The sequence below is a fragment of a genome, unplaced genomic scaffold (assembly GCF_019419815.1).
Source record: "Pyrus x bretschneideri cultivar Hongxiangsu unplaced genomic scaffold, Pyrus_bretschneideri_v1 Contig33, whole genome shotgun sequence".
NCBI classification, from domain to species: Eukaryota; Viridiplantae; Streptophyta; class Magnoliopsida; order Rosales; family Rosaceae; genus Pyrus; species Pyrus x bretschneideri.
The window spans coordinates 3,079,523-3,106,439 of record NW_025999646.1 but is presented as its reverse complement, the minus strand read 5'-3'; the positions used below and the strand labels follow the sequence as shown (position 1 = coordinate 3,106,439).

At 34.9% G+C, this 26,917-nt stretch overlaps 5 protein-coding genes and 2 long non-coding RNA genes across 7 annotated transcripts; 5 read left to right on the top strand and 2 right to left on the bottom strand.

The window, feature by feature from the left end:
• Positions 1–312: 312 nt before the first annotated feature.
• LOC125480459 (U-box domain-containing protein 8-like) lies at positions 313–4,235 on the bottom strand. The gene is made up of 4 exons (XM_048591343.1): positions 4,208–4,235; positions 2,115–4,158; positions 610–682; positions 313–538 (listed from the first exon to the last, which is right to left on the bottom strand). Exons 1-2 carry the CDS (start codon positions 4,233–4,235, stop codon positions 3,539–3,541), a joined length of 648 nt encoding a protein of 215 aa, XP_048447300.1. The 3' UTR covers positions 313–538; positions 610–682; positions 2,115–3,538.
• An 80-nt stretch (positions 4,236–4,315) lies between these two features.
• On the bottom strand, positions 4,316–5,925 carry LOC125480410. The gene is made up of 2 exons (XR_007260818.1): positions 5,529–5,925; positions 4,316–4,549 (listed from the first exon to the last, which is right to left on the bottom strand). It is a non-coding gene; the product is annotated as an uncharacterized LOC125480410 (long non-coding RNA).
• Positions 5,926–8,293: 2,368 nt separating this feature from the next.
• LOC125480425 (calcium-binding protein PBP1-like) lies at positions 8,294–9,151 on the top strand. Its single transcript, XM_048591303.1, has one exon. It carries the CDS (start codon positions 8,687–8,689, stop codon positions 9,023–9,025), a length of 339 nt encoding a protein of 112 aa, XP_048447260.1. The 5' UTR covers positions 8,294–8,686; the 3' UTR covers positions 9,026–9,151.
• Positions 9,152–13,325: 4,174 nt separating this feature from the next.
• LOC125480496 lies at positions 13,326–17,150 on the top strand. Its single transcript, XR_007260855.1, has 7 exons — positions 13,326–13,587; positions 13,745–13,806; positions 14,449–14,510; positions 15,151–15,212; positions 15,899–15,961; positions 16,784–16,851; positions 16,958–17,150. It is a non-coding gene; the product is annotated as an uncharacterized LOC125480496 (long non-coding RNA).
• Positions 17,151–18,356: 1,206 nt separating this feature from the next.
• Positions 18,357–21,311, top strand: LOC125480458. Its single transcript, XM_048591342.1, has 5 exons — positions 18,357–18,641; positions 19,547–19,777; positions 19,862–20,045; positions 20,184–21,025; positions 21,201–21,311. The coding sequence occupies exons 1-5, from the start codon at positions 18,357–18,359 to the stop codon at positions 21,309–21,311; spliced, it is 1,653 nt and encodes a 550-aa protein (XP_048447299.1).
• Positions 21,312–21,870: 559 nt separating this feature from the next.
• Positions 21,871–23,263, top strand: LOC125480457 (ATP-dependent DNA helicase pif1-like). Its single transcript, XM_048591341.1, has 2 exons — positions 21,871–22,321; positions 22,434–23,263. Exons 1-2 carry the CDS (start codon positions 21,871–21,873, stop codon positions 23,261–23,263), a joined length of 1,281 nt encoding a protein of 426 aa, XP_048447298.1.
• A 1,629-nt stretch (positions 23,264–24,892) lies between these two features.
• LOC125480424 (zinc finger protein CONSTANS-LIKE 9-like) lies at positions 24,893–25,901 on the top strand. The gene has a single exon (XM_048591281.1). The coding sequence runs from the start codon at positions 25,194–25,196 to the stop codon at positions 25,668–25,670; it is 477 nt and encodes a 158-aa protein (XP_048447238.1). The 5' UTR covers positions 24,893–25,193; the 3' UTR covers positions 25,671–25,901.
• Positions 25,902–26,917: the final 1,016 nt, after the last annotated feature.

The following is a 26,917-nucleotide window of genomic DNA, read 5'->3' as shown; positions in this document are numbered from 1 at the left end:
GTATAAAAACAGATGAACGAATTGGTACAAGCATTACAAACTGTCTATGTATTTGCTACAATAAAGAGACTAAACAACCTTAATTTTAATTCATTTTTTACAAAGATGATCTTTATAATATGATTCATAATATGAACAGTTCTGATTGTAAACATAAAACTTTGTGATTCAAATACGAAGAATTTTGAATAGGAGTTCCTACTCATGCTTAAGTAGGTAAGCATTATTCTATGAGAAATGATTTATGCATTTTCTTTTGATTCAACCTCTAATTAGTATATGGTAAATTAAGGGAGAATGAAATGATATAAATAAAAAAGAGTGGGCCAAAAAATATATAGGTTGCATATGTACATTATTACATGAGGAATGAAATGATATAAATAAAAAAGCGTGGGCCAAAAAATATATAGGTTGTATATGTACATTACATGAGGTACAATACCATAGTGAATAGATTAAGTTTCTATTCATGTGTCTCTGTTCACACCACTTCTGATCCATCCAGTAGAGTTTTGCAGAACAACATTCCCACCTCCTGCAGTCCAGCTTAAAGAATTAATATCGCTCGTAATTAAAAAAAAAAAAAAAAAAGAAGAAGAAAAAAACCTGAATTAATGGCTTCCTAGCAATTTCCAACCCAACGTTGACATACCGAAGTAGAAGTTTCAATACCGAAAACCTGCTACAAATTTGTATAAAATTTTTTAGAACAACGAAATAGAAAGCAAAAATGGTAACATCGCAGTGAAAAGAATTGTTAGACCACAAAAAGAGCCTAAGAGTGTATACGTTAGTCACCGCCATGTCACGAAAACTAACTTCGCTAATACGAACATATCATCCAGGGAATCCTACTATTATTTGCAGTAATTCTTCTTTTTGCTTTGTGTTATTTGATTGGAGTAAGATGACCACAATATGCACATCGGAAGTTTAAAGGATCACAGACATCGCTGAGAGGACAACCCTTTATCAAAATCATCTACGTTAGCTGATTCAGAACTGCATACAAGTAAAATAAAGAGTGTTGGCAAGAACTTTAGAGCATATCATCATTAAAACCGGATCTAAAGAGTGTTAGCAAGAACTTTAGAGCATATCATCATTAAAACCGGATCTTAAGAGAGAGCGAGATGCACTCAAATAATTACAAGGTAAACCATACAAACCAGATGCAACACATGGGTTTGCTACTCATGCATAGTTAGTTTGAAATGCCAACAAATTACGCATAGTAAGTTCGAAATTAAGATGGATTTTCAGATTATCATCGACACTAGAGTTGTCTTAATCCTTCTGCACACGAATTATGTTTGGTAATCAGCATGAAGAAACTATTTGACCAGATAATTCAATACCACATGGCCATACTTATTCTGAAGAAACAGCCTACTATACAGAACTCATCCAGCCGACTCACACAATGTGGACTGCATATTCAAGTATACACTTTCAACACATTAAATCAATTAGTATCGGTGACTATTGGTAGCTAATTCCAGGGTTAACAGGACTCAAAACAACACTGATAGGGAAACAGGAGTGTCACACTGCAAAGCATATGGCATGCCGGGTAAGATTCAATCACATGTGTGGAACTCATCCAAACCGACTCACACATGTGGACTGCACATTCAATCATGATGCCTAAAGACCCTGCACAGTGCAACGACCGAGCTATCTTGAGGAGGAACCTCCCAAGTGTCAACCCATCTAATTGTTACTGGTGAATATTGCTAGCTACTTCCAGGGTCGAATAACACTCATAGGCAGACAGGATTCTCACAATGCAAAGCATACGGCACACTGGCTAAGAATCAATTGGTGCCAAGGATTGGATTGGATTGTAAAATCAACCTGATTTTTCCTTTTCTTTTAAATTATTTTTTAACATTTTGCGTCCACCTACTCTATCCTAGCATTTGTCCACCTACTTTAAAACGTAAAAGAATATCAGTAATCAATAAAACTCATGTAACCTATCAATTTCAAAGCACTAACCTTGGATTCAACATCAACAAAATCCAATATAAACATGATATCAACAAAACAATGCAATATAAACAAGAAAAGTACTTTGATTTTAGATCAAAAGTTTGCAAATAATCCACCTGGTTAGTGATCTCCTTCAGCATCGTCATCTTCCACTGCTTCCTCGGCCTTTGGTTCTTTCTGTATACAAAAATACGCTACATGTTTACAGAAGTGTTCGTTCAAAAATTAACTTATAAAAATAAATAAAGAATTACCTTAAATACAGATTGCCCAGTTCTGATGGTACTAGGCAAGTGTTTAATGAAGGATGAAAACAGAGAATGGGAGGAGGATGAAAAGCTTCATACTGCCAAGAACGGTATGAAACTTTTTATCCTTCTCCCATTCTCTATTTTCCTTTCTTTTCTGGCTCCAAATTCAGTTTCCGCTACTGAATTCACTTCGACATTTCTTCCCATTTGTAGTTTCCGGAAGAGAAGAGGGTTCTTGACAGCATAGAAGTTGATGAACTTAAGTCAAGCAGGAAGAACTGGGTTGAATTTATAAGTAGAATTCTTGAAGTTTTGTTCCTTAAACTTTTTATCCATGTTTCCTCTTCCATTGAATCGCTTTCTGCTTATATTTGTATTTTCAGACAAGAAAAATGTCAAAGAACCCGAGGATGAATTTGTTTCGTAAATCTGGGTCTGTGGAAAACCAGATGGTTGATCATCCGGATGATCATAATCTCCTGAAAGTGCTCGATTTAGAAAGGATGAAGGCAAAATGGGATGGTGTTGGCCCGACTACGGTTTCATCACAGTTGGAAGAAAATGGTCGAAGCTGTACTGTTTGCCAATAAAAGTACATTTTCAGCCATTTTCTTCCAACAAAACCATAGTCGGGACAACACCATCCCATTTTGCCTTCATCCTTTCTGAATTGAGTACTTTCAGGAGATTATGATCATCTGGATGATCAACCATCTAGTTTTCCACAGACCCAGATTTACGAAACAACTTCATCCTCGGGTTCTTTGACATTTTTCTCGTCTGAATATATAAATATAAGCAGAAAGCGATCAATGGAGAAGGAAACATGGATAAAAAGTTTAAATAACGAAACTTCAAGAATTCTGCTTACAAATTCAACCCAGTTCTTCCTTCTTGACTCAAGTTCATCAGCTTCTTCACTGTCAAGAACCCTCTTCTATTCCGGAAACTACAAATAAGAAGGAATGTCGAAGTGAATGCAGTAGCGAAACTGAATTCAGAGTCGGAAAAGAAAGGAAAACAGAGAACTGGAAGCTTCATACCTTTCTTGGCGGCGAATGCTGTATTGTTAACGTGCACAATGAGAATGGTGCGGCGTTACCATGTACAGATAATCCTTTGAGTCACAAAACCTTACTGGAAAATTCTTAGCTGAATTTCTCTCAAAGTAATTGGTGATGAAAGTGGAACGAAGGAGGACCGTGGAGACCGTTTTATTCCCCCAAACCCAAGTTCACTAATTAAAACAGATAAACTAATTAAACTAAATTAAACCGTTTCAAACTAAATCAAACCGTTTTCTGCTCTCGACTCTTGCCGACCCTGAGGAGCCAAACCAGAGCCCGAATTGCATACGGGTATGGCCCGATTGTGCCCTTGTTGACCTCTACCACGGCCAAGCTTGTCAGCATCGTCGCCGCCACGGCGCGGCTGTTGGGGGACCCACCTTGGAGAACTTCCACGATTCGAGCGATTGCACCCTTGGCAACAAGACCCATTTTGTTGTCGTCGTCCAAGCTGACATCTCTTACGAGTCGACCCACTTGAGGACGGCGGAGACGGTGTCGGACTTGGTGAGCTTGGCGTGGAAGAGCACTTGGAGAGGCGAGTCGAGCTTGGACTCGAGGGTGGAAGCTGGGGAGGTAAGCGTCGAGATTGGGGTTTGGGGCTAGGAGTGGGAGTGGCGTTGCTGGCGGTGGTGATGGTACGTATTGGTGGTGGTGGTACTGGTGTTGTAAGTTGGCAGGGGACAGAAGGGTATAAGTGGAAATCAAGCTGCGGAGGGCGTGGTTGTGGATGAGGGAAGGGTGATCGAGAAGGGGCAGTTTGGAAATTGGGCAGGTACGGTGGCCGGCATCGAGCCAGCGTTGGATGGAAGCCCGATCAAAGGTACGACCCGATGACACGTCTCAACCAGATATCCAAATGACACATTGATGGCACGTGTTGGCCGTCACTCAAGAGTGACGAAAGCCATGAATACATGAATTTGCTAGGATATGAAGGAACAAGTAATCCAAAAATCATGTAACAACAATAATCATAAGGAATATACAAACGCTAAGAGGTAATAATAATAATCCAAATTAAACATGAAAGAAATAGAATGTCTAGCAAGTACAAATCAGAAATAAAAGATCTACGAATATGTCCAGAGCATACTAATAAATAGAAGTACTAGTAAAAGATAAGACATCAAGTTACAATTATTCATAAAGAAACCATACACAAGTGTAAGAACTCAAGTTATTGGCAGGGAAATGCCTCGATACTCGGGTCGTATTCCTCATCATTATGTTCTGAAGGGGGCGCAAAAACAAAAAGTGAGTAGACCAAAGTTTATAATAATAATACCAATAAGGGCACTGTTATTAGCACTCCACAAATCTCATTCTACACTCCTCACAAATGTTTTTTTCTTTCTAATTATAGAAAGTTTGGAGTGCAAAATGAGATTTTTGGAGTGTCAATAACAATTTCCTACCAATAATAAGAAATCATTTTCTTTCTGAACATACTAATCCCCTATTTGAAAACTCATATAGTACTACATAGTAGATTTTCTGAAAACTCTAGCATGCCATGAAAAACATTCGTAAAACATGTACGTGTAAACCAGTGGTCAGTAATAGTAATATATTCGTCTGAAGGAAAATCCGTAAAACATCTGTAATTTGTAAATCACATCAATGATGTACTCAACTTGGGGTATCATATTCAGTCCGAAGGCATAACCATCATCCGAAGGTGAAGCTATACGACACTAGGTTACGATAGTGAAGAAATATGAATGTCCCATCACCCGAAGGTGAAGCCGTACGACTCTAGGTTATGCCAGAGAAAAAATATACATAACACACCGACACTAGTCGTGGCTAGTGAAGTTGTCCGACATTAGTTTCGCCAGTGAAATTGGGAGTATATCATAAATATCCTCAATTGTGTCTTATAACCATAGACATCTACATACTCGTGTTGTGTGTATGTACTGTATGATAACCCACCAATGAGTCTCCAACTTATTTTTAGGAACAACATCATATGGAATCATCCATCCCCAACTTTAGCAAGACTGACAAAAGTATGCTTCTTCTTAGTAACGTTTCGTTCTTTCTGAAATTAAAATTTAGACAAAATACAAAAAATAAAACAAAATAAAATGAAACAATACACAAGTTCAAGAAAACAGAAAAATATGAAAGAAAATTCAAGGATAACGTATTCTGAAACTAAAACTAAAATAAAAAATAAGAAAGTTTAATGAAGAAGCAAACTTACAAAATAGTTCCAATCCTTCATTCTTTCTTCTAATCGTTTCCTTTCTTCCTCGTCATTGTTCTTAAGATACTACAAAATTGAGAATTAAAAAAAAAATATTGAAAGAGAAAGAGTGGAATCGTTTGCTTTCTTCCTCGTCAATTGAGAATTAAAAAAAAAAATATTGATAATTGAAAGAGAGGGAAGGAATGAAAATTGAAGGAGAAAGAGTGGAGCAGAGAAATTGAAAGAGACCCTTTTTTCTGTTTGAGTGTGAGTATGGGCGCCATGGCTGAGCAATTGAAGAGAGCTCGTAAGAAAGAGCACATAGGAATGAAGTGAGAAGCAGATAGAGACAAAAATCAAACTAGATATTTAAAAGATGGGATCCTTTAACAAGAGGGATCTCTTTTTTTATTTTTTTTTAAATAAAGATACCTTCTTGATCGTTGGATTGACTTTAATAAAATTGTGTGGTTGAGATTAAATCACATGCCACACAATCTCAACCACACAATTTTATTAAAGTCAAATCAAACAGTCAAAAAATTATCTCCATTTTTTTTTTATAAATGAGAATCCCTCTTACTAAAGGGTATGTTTAAAAGATAAAACGGCTAGTGCAATGGTGGGACTGGACCCGCAGGTCGGGGGAATTGGGGAGGATCATAAAAATATTTGAAGCAATAATGGGGCGGGTGGCGCGGGGCGGGGTGGGGCAGGGCCAAACCACAAACAAATAGGATCCCGACCCGATCCAACTCTGTATACTCTCAATTAGCAAACCAAATGTAAACTTGTAAAAAATCTTCCTTGGCAGTCATAAATCCTAAAACAAATTAATAATCTAAAGCATTTGTACCTTTGTTGCGGCAGATTTTTGGTTCCAAACATGCCAAGCTTATCAAAATGTCAATCAAGACATGCCAAGCCTCACGACATGGCAATGACATGTTAAGCCTTGCAAAATGTCGATCATGGCATGCCAAGTCTCGCAAAATGTCGGTCATGACATGCCAAGCCTTGCAAAACGTCAATCACGACTTGCCAAGCCTCACAAAATGTGTCTCATGTCATATAAGGATTATTATTATTTTTTTTTTTTCCCAACTATGGTGGAGAGATTGGGAGCAGAAGGGTCCATGAAGGAGTTGTCCAACGGGTTGCGGTTGTTAACGGACGGAGATAACGGCCTGATCACATTTGACAGCTTGAAGAGAAACTCTGCATTATTGGGGTTTCATGGGATGAGTGACGAGGAGTTATGGTGCATGCTGAGAGAAGGTGATTTGGATGGTGATGGGAATTTGGATGAGATGGAGTTTTGTACTCTCATGTTTAGGTTGAGTCCTGCTTTGATGGAAACTTCTAAAAACTTTTTGGAGGAAGCTCTTGCCTGTAACTTCTAGTTAGGATCTCTTAGTTTGTTATTGTTGTATATATTAGGGCGTGTATAACTTTTTCATGGCTATTATCTGTCATTTCTGTAGTTTTTTAGCATATCTTTGAAATTATTCTTCTTTAATTACTACGTATTCTTAAATTCCACATTATAATACGCCAAATTGTTTCATGTAAATTTTAATGGACTCTTAGTTGTAGGGATGTACTCAATTTTGCAGCTGTATACTGCCTCTTTCCCCCTTGGAAGGTACAAAACGTAGCGTATCATTCAAAGCAAAATTGATAGGCAATTTCCTTCCATGTTCATTTTGGGGAGGTACTACGTGGAATTTTGCATAGACATCACTTTCTTTTCAACGAGCAAAACTTCGCAGATGTTGATTAGGTAAATTAACGGCTAATACACATTAGGGATTGTCTTGTTATTTACTTTGATTAGGTAAATGCACAGGGATACTCTTCTACCATTTGAATTTGGTTGTGGGAAAGAATTACTAGAAGTATTACTTGCAAAGAAAGTAAAGGCACTTTTGTGGAATTCCAAATTTTAGTATTAGAGAGTACTTATTTTCTCAATAAAGAAAAAGAAAAATGAATTCAACTCCATGCAATTCTTACATGATCACACTTTATAAAAGTCACTCTTACCACACAATGAGTCCTACACAATTCAAGAATTATAATTATTTGGCAACACTATCAAACTAACACATGATGTGACAAGTTACTTGTGTCGTAACGTATGTATTTTATCCATGACACCATAAGTAAAAAAATGTTAGTTCTATCCTCAATTCATATTATAATACTTGACATCGAAGGACTGTCACACCTAAAAAATTTCCCTCAATTTAAGTGCATCATCAATACGTTACTGTCATCGACACTTTAAATACATATTTTATTATGAGTGAATTTTGTTGATACGATATTACTAAAAGTGGGAACATCAACAACTTTGTAATCTCATCCATGCATATTAACACATAATATGATTATAACATATGATGCTATTCCATTTACTCCATGATAACAAGGATTTATATGAATGAATTCACTGGCCATACGACATTTTTTGTCTAATAGTTCATTGTCATGTGCAAGTTTTCCTCCACATAACAATGTATTCTTGAATCAAAACGCTATGTGACAGTGAATCTGTTTCATGTAAGTTTCTCTCCACAATAACACATTTTCCAAAATAACAACATAATCATATACCATATGACTTTATCAAAAAAAAAAAAAAACTAATCATATTAATTGTGGCAAAATTCTGTATCTGCTAGCTGTCAGAACCATTAGATGCTGATTTGGAAAGAGCCCGTGAATGCCAAAAATGGCCAAGTTTCATCTTTTCACAGGAAAATGCTAATTAATTGCTTACCAGGACTACCTGACCCTCTTTATTTTCTGGACCTTCCCATGTAATTTCCGGGAAAGAGAAGCCTCTCAGAAATGAAACATCTCACCAACTGTAACACACAGAGCCAACTTCGACCATGCCGGTAAGCAACAACATAAGTTTTCTCTTATCTGTACACCTTAATTTGTTGCCATCCACAGCCACCCCTTTTTCCTCGAAATCTTCCTCATGTTCTCTATTAATTCACTCAATTTCCCTTCTAATATATAAACCACCCACCCTAGGTCACTTTTCCACACATAAAATATTCGAAATTCCAAGCACAGTAACCCCGGACAAACTATAGGATAATAAACCCTAGCCGTAGTTTCATTTCCATCAAATTTTCACTTTGGAATCTATTAAATCAATGGCTTGTCGAAATGGGGCTATTGTGTTTGAAGACTTCTTTCCAGCAATGGTTGAGAAACTGGGAGCAGAAGGGTTTATGGAGGAGCTGTCGAAAGGGTTTCGGTTGCTGAAGGACGGAGAGAAGGGCGTGATCACGTTTGAGAGCTTGAAGAAGAACTCGGTGTTGCTTGGATTGCAAGGCATGAGCGATGAGGAGATCATGTGCATGCTCAAGGAAGGTGATTTGGACGGTGATGGCACCTTGGATGAGATGGAATTTTGCACCCTCATGTTCAGATTGAGCCCTGCCATAATGCAAAGTTCTGAAGAATTATTGGTGGAAGCTTTAGATATGTAATGAAATGTTGGATCTCGATCTCTTAATTATATGGGAATTTCATGTTCTTTAATTTCTTTGGTGTTCATCTAGTTTTGTAATTTCGGGTAGCTTAAATAATAGAAGAGACTACTCTTCTTTGCATTATTTGTTTTTTTTTTTATTCAGAAAATAATTTTGACACTCTTTTAAAGCTGCAAACGCTTCAAATAAAATAATTTTTCTCACGTGAATTTATTGTTTTAATCCTTTTCCCCTGAATTTGGTTATGCAAAACTACTGACTTTGAAGTTTTTTCTATCAACTAGAGGTTGAATTATAGATTTACCAAAACAGAGATCAATATAGGAGGTCGATTGGGTTCAAGTAAGATCAGTTTCACCCATTGTGCCATGACAAGAGCTGTGGGAGAGCAATGAGAGTTACTATTCACTCTAAAAAGTAATTGTCCGAGTATAACTTTACCCGATTAAAGACTGTCATCGCGGTTATCTAATGTCAATACCAATGCCATGACAATTGGGCAATAGGGGAGGGGAGGGGGGGAATGCCTAACAATTTAAATTGGGTGTCCTGGTCATAGTATCACAATATTGGACTCTTCTGAAATCCGAATCATGTTATGGCCTAGATGGAATTAGCCCAGTCCACTAAATTTAAAATAAATTAAGGTCTATTTGGAACTGCTTTTAAATGGATGCATGGGCCCAAAAAAAAAAGTTTTTAGAATGGGTAATGCTAGCGAGATTAAATTTAGAGACAAAATTTTAAAAATTAATGGACATGGAAGTTGATGATTGGTTGATTACTTAAATATTGATAAATATGTTTATTCTTATTGGTGACTCATCATTTAGTTTGTAAATTGAATCTCCCTAACATTCAATCTTTTTTAAAAATATAAATGAATCTTGAAAAAAACACTTGAATTGCTTTTGGAACCTGTAAACATTTTCTCTAGAAGTATTTTCAGTCATTTTAAAACCCTTCTAAACGAGCCCTTATTAATTTGTTCAGTCTTGTTTGAAAATTTAAATAGAAACTTCTAACACATGAAGCTAGCTACGAATTAGTTTTATAGTCAAGTTCTTTCAAAGGTCTAAGACCGGCATGAGAGTGAGATCAAAACCCGGTTCCATTGAATTTTGAGTTTGGGAAATAGTGGAAATCATCTCATCTGCAAGTCTCTTATCGAAAGATAAGACCGAACATAAGACTCACAGTCATGCATGATAATGCTCGTAGCTTAATTACTTAAATTACAATTATGTCATTATCCATCCACCAACAAATTTGGTAAGTTGGGTCCTATACACAGTAAACCGAACAGAGGACTTGCAGTAATGCATGATAATGCTCGTAGCATAATTACTTAAATTACAATTCTGTCATCATCCATCCACCAACAAATTTGGTAAGTTGGGTCCTATACACAGTACACAGTACATTAGGTTTTCAAAGCCTTCCCACAGAGTCACAGAACTACTTGGTCCACTGGGTTCAAAAAAGAAAAACAGTGTCACAACCGCCCCTTGAATTTCTACTGCTAAAAACCTCGACCACAAATATACATGTCTATGTAGGCAAGGTTAATAAGCTATAGTTATCCAATTTTCAAGTTGAGTGGAAATGGACATTGAACACCAGGCCACTTCGTACTCCCCATTCCCTATCCACACGCTTTGTCTTCCTTTTTTTTCCGCTACGCAATATTGCAACAGCATCAGGACTACGAATTTTGGCCGAGCTCACAAAGGTTGATGGGTTTTTAGTACCATATACATGACACACACCATTCGAAAGAGATTTAACTACTTTGGGAGATCTTATCGTCATGATACTTATCTTAAACTAATCATATAACGTTAGAGATTTTTATTGTTTGGAAATTTTATTTATAATTAATTTTGTATCTGACAATGTATAATTGACTTAACTTGTAATAGCGTCATATTGCATGGCTATTTTTCTTATGGTTCTTGCTTTATCTACACCTCTCACCATTGCCATGAATTTGGATTCTTTCAGATTTCATTGTCTAGAGCTTACAATTTGGAACATTCAAATTGAATCGGACGATCTTTATTAACTCATTCGATAGTTCACCTCGCACAAATCGAAGATCCGAATTATTTTTAAGCTACCAACTACCCAAAGTGACTTCCTCTAATTAGCCCAAATTTTAGAAGCCACGTGACAGCATTTGTTCTAATGAAAACCAAATTTCAACCTCTAAATTAATCATCACAACTACCCAGATGAAATATTTTTAAAGCTTACAAACGCGTGAGTCCACAAGATTTTGTAGTTCACTGCAAATCAGACACCTGTGTAGTCTATAAATAAAACTGAGACTTGTCGTGTTGAGCTTATTTATCTTTGATGATTTCACCAATTTCGGTGTCTAAATTCAAAGAGCAGTGAGTGCCGACCAACCACAGATTTCTTGAATTGGGCCCAAAGGGTGTACCTCAACTCTCTACTCTCTAATAGTAGTGCAACGAGATTCACTTTAGATTTTTGTGTCCGGAATCTAGGAACTGAGAGAATTAGACCATTCAATTTTAATTTTACGATCTTCATTAACCTACTTCACTGACTCACTTCACAAAAACCTAAAAACTTAAACGATTCAGATCTCTTTCTGTCTCTCTTGAAAAGTCCGAATCTCTTAATTCACAAACTCCGAACACAAAAATCCATAGCATATTTCATTCCTACCCCACACCAATACATCCATTGCAAGGTTAGTGCCATTTGATGTGGCAAATTTTAGGTTTGAGTTTTCAAAAGTGCTGATTGAGTGCACCTAATTTCTTCTCATTCATGATTAAACTCACATTAGAAGTACTACAATCAGTCGCGAACTGATTTGTTTCTCTTGTATGTGTGCGCGCAAGTGACTTTAACATAACCAAAAAAATTTGAACTCATTTGTTAAAAAAATACATTACAAGAAGTGTAAAAATTAACAACTTTATAAGGTACTACTACAAGACATTAAAAACACAAAAATGATATTTTTATCATATATTTTTCATATTACATTTGTATTACCTTTCTAATAGAGTAGGAACTCATATGAGTCTAAACGCTCAGTACTACATAACATTAAATGTCATGAGCATTGGATGATTTGGACTCAATGGACAACATAATCCAAACCAATACATATAATCCAATGCTGATAATATATAATGCCTACATCAATGTTCTCACTTTTTACAAGTTCCACTTGGGTGCTACATATATTAAATGCTACGAGCATTGGATGATTTAGATTCACTGGGCAACATAATCCAAATTAATCCACACAATTCAATGCTAATAGCAGTTAATGTTACATAACATGGAAGCATTTTTCAGTTGTTACTGTTAAAATTTGTCAGATGCTTTTATAACTGAAAATATGACTTTAGCCCCTAAAACTTAATTTTCTCCACATAAAACCCAACATAAGTGTTTTACTTGAATAAAACACATTGACTAGATTCCACATCAGCAAATTCATTAAGTATGTTTGACTTCACACATGTAAAAAATTTCGGATGCCTAAAATACCCATATTTGACTGTTTGATGTACATAATTAATGTACAAAAAAAAAAAAAAAAAAAAAACACCCCTATGTAAGGGAGAATTAGTGATTTTACCAAAATATATATATATATATATATATATATGTTGTTAATTCATTGCCTAATATATAATAACATAAAACATGTCTAATATATGTTATTATACATGCTCAATTAAGTCAATAAAATTATATTTTAGGTAAATTATTTCACACACACACACACACACACACACACACATATATATATATATCTTTAATATTAGAAAGCCAGCAATCAACTTTGGTGTCTCAAGGCTTCACCAAAAAAATCTAGACTAAAATAACCCTCAAACAAAAAAAAACAAAAACCGACACAGTATAATACATTAAAAAACTCATGGACATTTTTGTCAGAATACAAAAATATAAAAATTGTTTTATTAACAGAAAAAGAAAAAGAAAAAGAAACAGATAACTCCTCCATTTTAGATAGATAACTCCTCCATTTTAGGAGAGAGAACAACCAACGTGTGGAGAAAAATCTTCAGGATTAGCACGTTTAATTTTCAAACTGCATAGCAGTTTCCATACAAGGAAACCAACCCACCCACGTCTATCTTCTATTCCCCCATTTTCTGATCAAACTTCTTCCTCACACAATTCCACGTACAACTCTATTCATTCTGTTTTCTAACTGCAAGCCTACCACTCCATATTCTCTCCTTCTTTCACTATTATTTCTCTACAGGTTTCAGTTCTCAGCATCATTCGTGGTATTGTAGTGATTCACTACCCGATTAATAAAACCCATATTTTAATTCTTTTAATTTTATGGATTTTTGGCATCTGATTTTGGTTTTTGAATAAATCAAATTTGTTTACTGTTAGTCAAATTTGTTTAGATCTTTTCATCGGGGGTTACAAACAGCAACGCTTTCTTCCTGAAGAATAGCGAATTTGGTCTCGGTTTGAAGAAAATTTGAAGCCCATAAAAGATTGCATCTCCTGCTGTCGATTTGATTTGGGTAATTGTCTGCTTTGAATGTAATGTGCTTGCGAGTGTAAATTTGGATTTTAAATGGGTTTTTTGTTCAAATTTTTTGGTTGTGATTTTGGGAATTTTGTTTTGTAGCTTCGGATTATAGGTGATGATGGTTAATTTGGTTTTGTTTTCGATTTCAGGAGATTGGGTTTTTCGAGTTTGTGACTGTTCTTTGGAGCCTGCGAAGACCTGTGTGTTTAAGGTCAGTGAATTTGAAATTCCAAGGTTTTGATTCTACTTGCAGCCTGAGGTGTGATTTTAACCCAGATTAGTTAATATAATTAATTTCTTTTTTTTCTGATTATGTAAATGAAGTAAACGTGGTTTGTATGTTTTGCAGAGAAAAGGTCCTGCGGAAATCATTTCATGTTTTCGTTTCATATTTTCTAATTTGGGTGTTTCAAATTTGTTTCTACCACTTATGAAAAAATTCCAAGAACAAAGACTAATTATTTTCTCCTGTTTTGTGGTTAATTTATGAAAACAGGGGAATTATGAATGTTGTGAGACTTCACTTCTATATGGTCTGATGCATAAATGTGTTTGATGTTATTTTATGAATATGTTAAATGGGTTAAGATGCATATCGTTGTTTACAGGGTATAAAAAATAGTTAGCTACTTTTTTTTGTGCTTTGGGGATTTTATCAGATTTGAAAGAAGACAAAGATGAAATTAATTTCTTTGGGTAATTGTCTGCTTTGAATGTAATGTGCTTGCGAGTGTAAATTTGGATTTTAAATGGGTTTTTTGTTCAAATTTTTTGGTTGTGATTTTGGGAATTTTGTTTTGTAGCTTCGGATTATAGGTGATGATGGTTAATTTGGTTTTGTTTTCGATTTCAGGAGATTGGGTTTTTCGAGTTTGTGACTGTTCTTTGGAGCCTGCGAAGACCTGTGTGTTTAAGGTCAGTGAATTTGAAATTCCAAGGTTTTGATTCTACTTGCAGCCTGAGGTGTGATTTTAACCCAGATTAGTTAATATAATTAATTTTTTTTTTCTGATTATGTAACTGAAGTAAACGTGGTTTGTAGGTTTTGCAGAGATAAGGTCCTGCGGAAATCATTTCATGTTTTCGTTTCATATTTTCTAATTTGGGTGTTTCAAATTTGTTTCTACCACTTATGAAAAAATTCCAAGAACAAAGACTAATTATTTTCTCCTGTTTTGTGGTTAATTTATGAAAACAGGGGAATTATGAATGTTGTGAGACTTCACTTCTATATGGTCTGATGCATAAATGTGTTTGATGTTATTTTATGAATATGTTAAATGGGTTAAGATGCATATCGTTGTTTACAGGGTATAAAAAATAGTTAGCTACTTTTTTTTGTGCTTTGGGGATTTTATCAGATTTGAAAGAAGACAAAGATGAAATTAATTTCTTTGGGTAATTGTCTGCTTTGAATGTAATGTGCTTGCGAGTGTAAATTTGGATTTTAAATGGGTTTTTTGTTCAAATTTTTTGGTTGTGATTTTGGGAATTTTGTTTTGTAGCTTCGGATTATAGGTGATGATGGTTAATTTGGTTTTGTTTTCGATTTCAGGAGATTGGGTTTTTCGAGTTTGTGACTGTTCTTTGGAGCCTGCGAAGACCTGTGTGTTTAAGGTCAGTGAATTTGAAATTCCAAGGTTTTGATTCTACTTGCAGCCTGAGGTGTGATTTTAACCCAGATTAGTTAATATAATTAATTTTTTTTTTCTGATTATGTAACTGAAGTAAACGTGGTTTGTAGGTTTTGCAGAGATAAGGTCCTGCGGAAATCATTTCATGTTTTCGTTTCATATTTTCTAATTTGGATGTTTCAAATTTGTTTTTACCACTTATGAAAAAATTCCAAGAACAAAGACTAATTATTTTCTCCTGTTTTGTGGTTAATTTATGAAAACAGGGGAATTATGAATGTTGTGAGACTTCACTTCTATATGGTCTGATGCATAAATGTGTTTGATGTTATTTTATGAATATGTTAAATGGGTTAAGATGCATATCGTTGTTTATAGGGTATAAAAATAGTTAGCTACTTTTTTTTGTGCTTTGGGGATTTTATCAGATTTGAAAGAAGACGAAGATGAAATTAATTTTGAACAAATTAAAGAATGCAAAATTTTGTTATTTGGTTATTGATTTATTAATGGTAATGAGCTATTCAACTTTTTTTATTTTAATTATGAGAGTTTTCTAACTTTCTTCATGTCTTGGGTTCTCTTTTGGATTCGTTCTCTGTGTTTACATGGGTTTTGTTTGTGAGTTCCTTTTTTATGCGTGTCATTTGGTTTTCTTTTTTTTTCCAGGAGTTGTGGGTCTTCATTTTTTGGGGCCTTTTTCTCTGCCATTGTAACATTTTCGTAATAGAGGTAAGTAATTTAGAGTTACTCTTTTCAGCCTATTATGTAAGAAAGTGATAATTCTTTTCGCATATTCTGAGGTTTCAGTTTTGTATGATCTAAATGTCAAATGTGTTTCATGTTATTTTATGAATGTATTGAATAACTTGGAATTTATGTGATTGCTCATAAGAAATATAAAATACTTAATTGCTGTTCTTTGTTTTTTAGTAAAGCCTCTCAAAAGTGAATGATACAACATAGAATTACTTTGTATAACCTAGCATAAAAGAAGTGAAAAAAAGGCCACAAGGTGAATAACTGCTTTCTATTTTAGGAGAGAGATATTAAATAGAGAAATTCAATTTTGTTATGTTGGGGAAAAAAAACAAATAAAACAACAAGAACGGAATAACTTCTCCTCCATTTTAGGAGAAAATATTAATATCTATATTAAAAAAAGTATCTGATACATTATACTAACATATGCATATGGTCCAACTAATTTAGACGGATTAGGATGTCTCCAACAAATTTCTATCCATTCTAGGAGGAGATACTAATATCTTATAAAATGATATATAGGCTACTTTCCCTGCCAGAGATGAAATAGAAAGGGATGACAAGAATGGTCATCCATTAGGCCCTCAGGAAGGCAATGCAGCCGATGGCCTTTTAAAAACGAAGAGAGAGAGAGAGAGAGAGAGAGAGAGAGAGAGAGGTATTTTCCCTTTGCCTTATGATTTATGGTTCAACTATATATAATGGATGTAAGCTTAATTTTTTTTTTTTATGTTTTCATATTTTTCTTCAATTTTACCTTTATTAAGAATCATCAAATTGAAATTTCAGTTTTAAGATTTTTGGAGGACTACAACATATCAAGTATGGAGGGAATTGATAGAAGCGATATGTCAGAGGTTGTTACCTTATCTGCATTATTCCTCTTTTGTACATATGATATATTTTTTCTTCTTTTTCAAAAATAAAATAAAATTCATTATGTTTAGCAATTTCTCAATGTAGGTTGGCAATGAAGAAGTTGACTTTGGACAAACAAATGTTCACAATTTTCAACAGTCAGACCCAAGGTATCGTAGGAGTAATCAACAAAGGCAAAATCATAGGAGCAATCAACAAAGACAAAGACGACAATCTATGAATTCATCACAGCGAGCTCGAATTTCAATACGACGACGTGCCAATTATCAAACCCGCTTGAACTCAATCAATATAGTCCAAAATCAAACGGAAGTAAACCAAGAAAACATAGGACCAACATCTGCGGGTAACTATGATTTCTTATTTTTTTGTCTCTATTCAATTCGTACGTTGTATTAACATTTTTGTACAAATTATTAAGACAAATATATTAAGATTGAACAAATCAGTGATTCTAAGTTGTCATTGCCTTTTTGTACTATCAATGCAAACATCCATTTAATAATTCTGTTATGTCTATAATAATTTCAACATTTGGATTGCATATATTTACCATAGTGACCAACGTTTTAACAAGTACTCCAAACAAGAAAAATAAATAAATAAATAAAAAATAAAAAAATAAATAAAAATAAACAAATAAGGAAAGGAATATTATGTAAACTTGGAATAACAGTTCAACTATAATAGTCAAGGGAAAAATATAAAAATAACATCACATAAAGATATAGTACATCGATACTAAATGGAAAAAATTGTGAAGTTAAACAAAAACATGCAGCACATAATTATACAGATGCAAAATCAAAGGAAGCAAAAAGCACAACCCAAATCAGAGAAATGAAATCATAAATCAATGATTCAGTGCATGAAATTCACTAAATTTTAGTAAACCCTAGATTCAGAGATATTGGCGTTGCATTCATTTCATCCGAAAACGGCAAGAAGAAAACCACTCTCATCCAAAAAAAATGAGTTTTTCTTTTCTGTGATCAATTAAAATAAACAATACTATTCATCCAAGGTCTGGCATCCAAAACAATCCACAGTTTTTACTTTTCTGATCACTAAAATCTACAGACTTTAAAGAGAAAATAGCTCAAAATACAAAACATTCACTTTTTCTTTGTTTTCTTCTTCCTCTGCCACTTATTATGTGACCTAGGCAGTCTCAATCAAACGAAAATATAAAAAAAAACGTAATGTATACCAATGATTCAATTACAAAAACAAAAGGAAAAAAAATACGTATGTAGGTACTTAAATAATATTCTATGCTTACTAATATTTTTCGTGCACCATTACGTTTCTTGGTTTAGAGCAACAAAATGCATATGTTACTGATGAGACACAAAGCCAACGAGAGCAATGGCGGGATCAACAACGTATGAGGCGGAATTCAATGAGTTCAAGCCAAAGACACGAATATTTAGCACGACGACGATCCAATTATCGTGTTCAACAAATTCAACGCTCAAACATAATGCTATTTGGTGGTGATGCCGATCAAGTTCAACACCCTAACATAGGGCAATTCGATGAAGGCAGTAGCAATCATGTCGAACGACTAAACATAGTGCTGTTTGGAGAAGGCAGCAGCAATCAAGTTCCAAGAACAATGCGCTTAACTCATATAAGGCAAATTGCCCGATCCAATAGGACACGCTTGCCTCGGGATGGACTAATACAAAGTTTCACTAATAATGGTAATCGCACAAACTACCATAGTACAACTTTGAAAAAGATAAACATCAATATCATCATTACTGTAAACACTACTTATTACCTTACTTCCATTTCATTTGATTATAACAGAAAATACAACAACGCAATCGTTCAGTTCGAATACTCCAATGAGTCATTGTTATCTGCCCATCATCAATGAAGGTATCAGCTTTTGAATATTAATACCTACAATTTCAACTATGCTCTCTAAATCATGAAACACCTTTAATGTTTCCTTTTTAAGCAGATGCTTTTAATCTCATTAATGAAAATGAGATCCAGCCTAACGAGGACGTACCACCTCGACATCATACTATGGGAAGAAGGCCAATTCATAATTGTGCTAGAAACTTTAATGAAAACATGGAAATCCCAAGATTTCACATGCCAAATCCAACCACATGTCCAGATTGTCATGCCCGTTTGTTCTCTCATGAAACATCTGAAATGTGTTGCTTACGTGGAAAGCTTGCTCTACCATTGGCACCGTCCCCTCCTGAAATGACTGAGCTTTTTTGCAACCAATCTGCCGAGGGAAGACATTTTAGGCAGAATATACGAGCTTACAACCACATTTTTGCCTTCACTTCAATGGGAGTTCATGTTGACGAAAACCTAGCAACTGGAAGACGTGGTATTTACACATTTCGTGCTCAAGGTTCCATATATCATAAGATTGGAAGTCTTTTGCCTATTAGAGATAGTAGACCGAGATTCCTACAAATGTATATATATGACACAGCTCATGAAATAGACAATCGAATGAGAGAAAGTGAAGCACTAAACAGAGGTGTGGTTGAAAAAATCCAACAAATCTTGAATCAATATAATCCATTTGTGCAAACATTTCACCACCTTGCGCAACGTCAAGATTTGCAAAGTTGTAGATTGATTATCAAAGAGCAGCCCGCGAATCAACGACAATATTGTTTACCATCTGCATCTCAGGTTGCTGCAATCATAGTAGGTGGTGAAGGATCAGAAAACATTAGAGGTCGAGATATTGTTGTGCAAACTACAGATGGTCAACTTAAGAGTATCAAAGACTGTGTCGGCTACTATGACCCTTTACAATATCCATTGTTGTTACCTTATGGAACATATGGATGGGATGTGAATACTCGAAATAACAACAGCAGAAAAGTGACATGTTGTGACTATTATTCGTATCTTCTTCAGGTAACCTAAGACCTTCATCTCTATGAATACAATATTAATTTTTAAAACTTATATTGTGTTGAACAATGAATTTTATCATTTTAGATCCGTCAACATGACGAATCGCTTCTACTTCGTGGTGGCCGCCTATTGCAACAATATGTAGTTGATAACTACGTCAAGATCGAATCACAAAAGCTTAGATGGATGCGTAATAATCAACACACAATTCGATCTGAATTTTATCGAGGACTGCAAGACTCATTAATTGCAGGACAAAATAATGCAGGTATGAAGCTAATCAGTTTATAATAAAACATATATTCTTTAAGTTCATGTTCTGTCACATTAAATGAGACTTATTAAAGGGTTGAAACAAAACAAACATATTTAGACTTATTAACGACTTATAACAAAACAAATACAGGAGACGTCGGTCGTCGTAGGACTATATTACCATCATCTTTTGTTGGTAGTCCCCGAGACATGTATCAAAGGTATCAAGATGCAATGACTTTGGTTCAAAAATATGGAAGACCAGACATTTTCCTAACAATGACATGTAATCCAACTTGGGAAGAAATAAGTGATGAGCTACTACCTGGCCAAACACCACAAGATCGACCAGATTTGCTTACAAGGGTTTTTCGTGCAAAATTTGAAGAGTTGAAGAATGATGTTATAAAAAAAGGTGTTTTAGGCAAAGTTCTTGCATATGTATATGTCATTGAGTTTCAAAAGCGCGGTCTCCCCCATGTTCACATGCTTCTCATGTTAGAAGAAAATGATAAGCTTAATAGTCCAGATGATTATGATCAGGTGGTACGGGCTGAAATACCAAATCCAAATGAAGAGCCTGAATTGTATGGTGCCGTCTTAAGGCATATGATACATGGTCCATGTGGAATACACAATTCACGATCACCCTGTATGAAACGTGGTAGCTGTAAACGAAATTATCCTAAGCCATTTGCACCAACTACAGTTCAAGGAAATGATTCTTATCCAGTCTATCGTAGAAGAGACAATCATGATCCAATCCCATTAGATCATAATGCACGTATAATGGTGGATAATCGGTGGGTCATTCCGTACAACTCATGGCTACTCCTCAGATATGATTGTCATATTAATGTTGAGATTTGTTGCAGCATTAAGAGTGTTAAGTATCTGTACAAATATGTTTACAAAGGTCCCGACCGAGTAGCTTTTGAAGTCCATCATGAACCTATTCAAGATGAAATAAAGCAGTTTGTTGATGCAAGATGGGTTTGTGCACCTGAAGCTTTATGGAGAATATTCAAATTTGTAACTAATCGACTTTATCCATCGGTGGAACGATTACAAATTCATCTTCCTGAAGGACAAACTATTCATTTTTACCCTCACCAAAGAGTAGCAGATATTTTGGCAGATGACACTAACTCGATGACTATGCTGACAGAGTTTTTTACCAAGAATACCACTTGCCTGGAAGCAAGACAATACTTATACCGGGAATTCCCTGAACGGTTCAAATGGAGTCAAAGAGATAAACTCTAGAGTGAGAGGATGAATAACCATAAAGTTATTGGCCGGATATATGCAGTCTCGCCGAATGAGGGTGAAAAATTCTACTTACGCATCCTTCTTAATCATGTTAGAGGACCAACATCATTTGAGAACTTAAGAACAGTCAATGACATTGTACAACCAACATTTAAGAAGGCAGTGGAACAACGAGGTTTGCTAGAAGATGATGATAGCATTAGACAGTGTCTCTGTGAAGCCACTAACATTCGCATGCCGTCAGCTTTGCGAAGGTTGTTTGTTACCATCTTAGTTTATTGTGAGCCACATGGAGTAAGAAGATTATGGGATGAATTTCATTCATTTATGGTGGAAGATTATTCTGTTTCAAGTACCACAAATAATACTTCTATCTTGAACAAGCTTTTGCAAGACTTGAACGGACTATTAGTGCAACATAGTAAGTCTGTATCTGATTACGATTTACCACAAATAACACAAGATTGTGTTAGAGACAACACAATTCCAAGGATAATACAAGATGAAGTTTCACTTGACATCTCTGAGCAGACCTCAATGCGGTACAAAATCTAAATGAAGACCAAATGGCAGCGTATAACTCGATTGTGTCTGCTATTGAACAACGAGACAATGCCATATTTTTTGTGGATGGTCCCGGAGGGACAGGAAAGACATACTTATATCGTGTTTTGTTAGCAACCTTAAGGAGTAAGGGTCATATTATATTGGCAACAGCAACATCTGGAATTGCAGCAACCATATTACCAGGTGGAAGGACAGCACACTCTAGATTTAAAATTCCCCTCAGTCCAGATGCATCTTCCACATGTTCTATTAGTATCCAGTCAGATTTGGCAGAATTGATAAGAAAAACATCAGCTGTTGTTTGGGATGAAGCACCAATGGCACACAGGTTTGCATTTGAGGCTCTCGATCGAACGTTCAAAGATATAATGGGCGTTGACCTACCATATGGAGGAAAGGTCATAATCTTTGGAGGAGATTTTCGACAAGTTCTTCCAGTTGTTCCAAAAGGTACAAGATCTGAATTGATGCAAGCAAGTATGATTAATGCTTCATTTTGGGAACACGTGAAAATCATTCGTCTTAGGCATAACATGAGATCCGTCAATGATCAATGATCAAGACTTTTCAGAGTTCTTACTTCATGTTGGTAATGGGGAACAAGAAACTATGATAGACGACATGATGCAATTACCATCATCTATGGTTATTCCATGGAATGGTGAAGAATCCATTGTCCAATTGGTTAATGAAGTTTTCCCCGATTTGGAATGTCATGTATGTGATGCAAGATACTTGGTGGAAAGAGCAATTATAACACCAAAAAATGAGGATGCTGACAAAATCAATAAAATGATCATCGATAAATTTCCGGGGATTGAACATATCTTATACTCTTTCGATTCAGTTGAGGACGATGTGAGAAATTTGTATCAACAAGAATTCTTGAATTCAATCTCACCTGGTGGAATGCCCCCTCATCAGTTAACTTTGAAAAAAGGTCCCCCGATAATGCTTTTGAGAAATATCGATCCGAAGATGGGGTTGTGCAATGGTACAAGACTGGCGTGCCATGGAGCTTACAATAATCTAATTGATGCCGAAATCTTATCTGGACAATTTGCTGGAACTAGAGTGTTTTTACCAAGAATCTCTTTAAAGACCACAGAAAGTGCAGGACTCCCATTCGAAATGATGAGAAAACAGTTTCCAGTGAAATTGAGTTTTGCACTAACTATAAATAAATCACAAGGGCAGACAATACCAAATGTGGGTATTTATCTACCAGATCACGTATTCAGTCATGGACAATTGTACGTGGCTTTATCAAGAGGAGTTTCAGCGTCTACAACAAAAGTCTTGGTAAAGAAAGGAGAGTTACACGGTAACGAAGGAGTCTTCACAAGAAATGTTGTGTACAAAGATATTTTGCTTCCCTCGAATTCAACATAAGGTTACATTCTTTCTTTTAATGTTTAATTCCCTTTTTCAACTTTTAATGCACTTCAATTACAAATAATGCTAATATTTGATTTTAACCAAACGCATTAAATTTTCAACAGTACGGAATGATATGAGTTCATTATATTTTTTGGTGTCATGTGCATCAAGGTCAATTAAATTTCTTGGATTGTTTTTATACTTTTTATTTAACTTTTAGTTGCAACTAAATTATAAGGATCTTCTCTGTTATTTATTACTTTTTTTTTTTACATATTCTAGACAAAATACTTTAGATTCCGCCTGTATTATTAGATATGATAATCGCCTTTATTTTATGTTTCTATACTTTGAACCAATCCTCGCATATAAATACATCTAAAATGTGTAAGTTGCGTGTAGCGTGCCGTGATTTAAAAAGTGTCTTTCGCACGTGCTTGAGAACACCGTAATAGGCATTGCTGCGTGTGAGAGAGTATCCACGTCAACAACTTCAATTTATTGCTTCCAATTAGGAGCAGTCATCTTCTAGATTTCATACCTCACCTCCAAACTTGGTATCATACTTTCTAAAGCATATACATTGACAACCACAATGGAACAAAACTAACATAATACACATTTAGGGGCGCGTAGCGTCCGTGATGCAAAAATGCCTCTCGCACGCACGTTAGTGCGTGCAGAGAGGCTAGTATATATAATGCCTGATAGATGTAAAATTCATGCAAAATATTTTACCTATAAAAAAAACATTTGATTCAAATAATGTACCCACTATTAAAATTTTAAACCGTTAGATTACATAAAATATAAAAAGAAAAAAAATTTAACCAATATATGTAGGCAAAATAATTTACCTACATAATAAATAATATTATTTTATTTGATACTAATTTACCTATTGTTTGTACATATAATAATTAAATGTGCCAAATATATATATATATATATATATATATATATGATATTGATATATACAAAATTAAATAGCTACATAACAAAAGAATGCTATTTGATTCAGAATTAATTTACTTACAAAATAAAGCAATGTTATTTGATTAGAAGTTAATTTACCTTTTATTTGTACATATATCTTATAATAATAAAATGTGCCATATAATATATGAAAAATAAGTTACCTACAAAATAAAGGAATGTTATTTGATTCAATATTGATTTACCACATAATATATATTATTTGTTAATCATAAATTTACATATAGGTAAATTACTTACATATAATATTTTTTAACATATATGTTAGTACTGTGCATATATATATTTTTGAACGTAGAGTAGTACTATATACATATAGGTAAATTACACACAAACACACATATATACATATATATTGAACTTATAGTAGCACTATATACTTTTGAACGTGTGTATATGTGTGTGTGTGTATATATATGTTAGGGGTAGTATGTGCAATAATTATTTGTGGTGAATAATAACATTTATTGATTTGATTTTGAATATGTGGCACAAGTTGTAAAAATAGGTCATTACTTTTCTACTTGGCAGTCTTTCAAATTTGAGTTTTATTTGTATATTTAGAATTAGATGAGTTTTTATCAAAAAAAAAAAGAGCTGTAAGGGTTTATATCTAAAGAACTCTTTTTTTTATCTGTTATTTTTTGGCAGTTTAGCCAATAAACTTGCCTCATAAACCTAAGGAGAGAGAGTGATTTGTGCATCTTTCCCTGCTCAGAAGAAGAAAAGAATTCTCCATTTTTTTATAAAAAAGAAAAAAGAAAAAACCAGGGCCGGTTTTTAATGCAAATAGCTGCAACTTGGCCTGCATCATTTGTTTTCAGCTTCTTTCTTTATATATTTAAACATACATATACACACACAGAGCCACGGATACAATATATACACACACCCAGGGGCATAACAGCATAGAGAGAGAGAGAGAGAGAGAGAGAGAGAGAGAGAGATGAAGAAGTGCGAGCTGTGTGACTCTGCAGCAAAAATGTACTGCGAATCCGATCAAGCTAGCCTCTGCTGGGACTGCGACGTCAAAGTTCACGGCGCAAACTTTCTGGTGGCTAAGCATTCAAGAACTCTGCTCTGCCATGTCTGCCAATCTCCGACCCCCTGGATTGGCTCTGGTCTCAAGCTCTGTCCAACTGTTTCCGTTTGCGAGAATTGTGTCAATAATAATGAAGGAAATCATCATCAAGACGAAGAAGAAGAAGAAGAAGAAGAAGAAGACTACGAGGAAGAGGACGAGGACGAGGACGAGGAGCAGGATGATGGGGATAAAGATGATGATGATGACAACCAAGTTGTTCCATGGTCTTGTAAGCCTCCTCCGCCTGTGTCTTCAAGTTCTTCAAGCAGTAGGGAAGAAGAATGTTCCAGTGGAAGCATGAGTATTTCCAGATCAACAACCAGAAGGGAACCCAGGTGACCAGATCAAATAACCAACTTAATTTCAAGTGAATCTTTTCTACGGATGATTGTTAAAATTTCAATGGGGCCATCGATCCTGTTATGTAAGCAAATTTACTGTGTTGACAAATTATTATGTTTGTAATAAGTCCAAGCCACTAACTTTTTCCTCAATAGCATTGTAATTTAGCTTTGTCATTACACATTTTTATCCATTTTGTGCACAAAGTTCTGCAAGTAGCCAACTTCATTGCCATCGGTGCACATTGGGGAATGATTTCCGTACATCCATTTTAACTTCCTAAACTCTTATATTTAATTTTATCCATTGATTTTTATCTGAATTATTCAATTTAAGGGGCGATTGGAGTTAAAAAATCACTCTTGTAAGCGGAGATCATACTGAGACAAGGATGCCATTTTTTAATATCTCAAATTAATCACGAACTGTCATGTGAAGATGTTAATGTTCATAACGGTATGTGATTAACTTGAGACATCGTCAGAATAACATCACTGGTGTAGGAGAATTGGCGAAATATTACATTGTCATCAAAATATACACGCATACAACGCGATGAGTAAGACACTCAAATAGCGCATACAAAATAATAGAATATGATTTGACCTTACAAGTGGACCAATGCTTCACTTTAGCATCCTTAATTCCAATCAAATTAAATTATATTGATACAATTTTAAACTGGGGAGGGTTGATTTAAGCAGGTTGTTACTAGATTTGAGGAAGGCATACAAAATTGCTTCGTGTAAGAATATTATATTACAAAAGGAAAGATTCTCTTTTACAACTAATTTTGAGTTTTTGTGACATTATTCGAATTATTAAAGTTTGTTATGTATCCATAAAGCGAAACATCTTCAAGTATAAGTTTGATACGTGGTAAATTTTAAGAAGAGAATATCTCTAAACTTAATCAGGGGTGGTTGGTGGGGTCAAAGCATGGACCATGACCACGTGGGGTACCATAAATCATGATTTAGCGAATAGTATTTTAGTTGCAAGTTGATTAGTGATTGTTAAGAAAGTTAATAAACAAAGATTAAGATTTAATGAAAAAGAAACAAGGAATCAAGAAAGGGGCAGAGAGCATCCTTGCGGATTTGTTTTGTGGTGGAAAATCGAAATTCTTTGCTTCTACTTGTAGAGGGAGAATGTGGTTGTGGTTGTGGTGGTGGATCCAATTCAAAAGTTAAACATCTCGAGATGTGTGATATTTTGGATTTATGTAGGATCGTCTCATTTAC

Coding starts and splice junctions, on each gene's coding strand:
- LOC125480424 (XM_048591281.1), top strand. CDS start 25,194: ATGAAGAAGTGCGAGCTGTGTGACTCTGCAGCAAAAATGTACTGCGAA.
- LOC125480425 (XM_048591303.1), top strand. CDS start 8,687: ATGGCTTGTCGAAATGGGGCTATTGTGTTTGAAGACTTCTTTCCAGCA.
- LOC125480459 (XM_048591343.1), bottom strand. CDS start 4,235: ATGTATTCATGGCTTTCGTCACTCTTGA. Junction 4,159..4,207: donor ATGGCTTTCGTCACTCTTGA/GTGACGGCCAAC, acceptor TATCTGGTTGAG/ACGTGTCATCGGGTCGTACC.
- LOC125480457 (XM_048591341.1), top strand. CDS start 21,871: ATGGCAGCGTATAACTCGATTGTGTCTGCTATTGAACAACGAGACAAT. Junction 22,322..22,433: donor TCTTCCAGTTGTTCCAAAAG/GTACAAGATCTG, acceptor TCAATGATCAAG/ACTTTTCAGAGTTCTTACTT.
- LOC125480458 (XM_048591342.1), top strand. CDS start 18,357: ATGCTATTTGGTGGTGATGCCGATCAAGTTCAACACCCTAACATAGGG. Junction 18,642..19,546: donor ACATCAATATCATCATTACT/GTAAACACTACT, acceptor TCTGCATCTCAG/GTTGCTGCAATCATAGTAGG. Junction 20,046..20,183: donor TGCAGGACAAAATAATGCAG/GTATGAAGCTAA, acceptor AAACAAATACAG/GAGACGTCGGTCGTCGTAGG.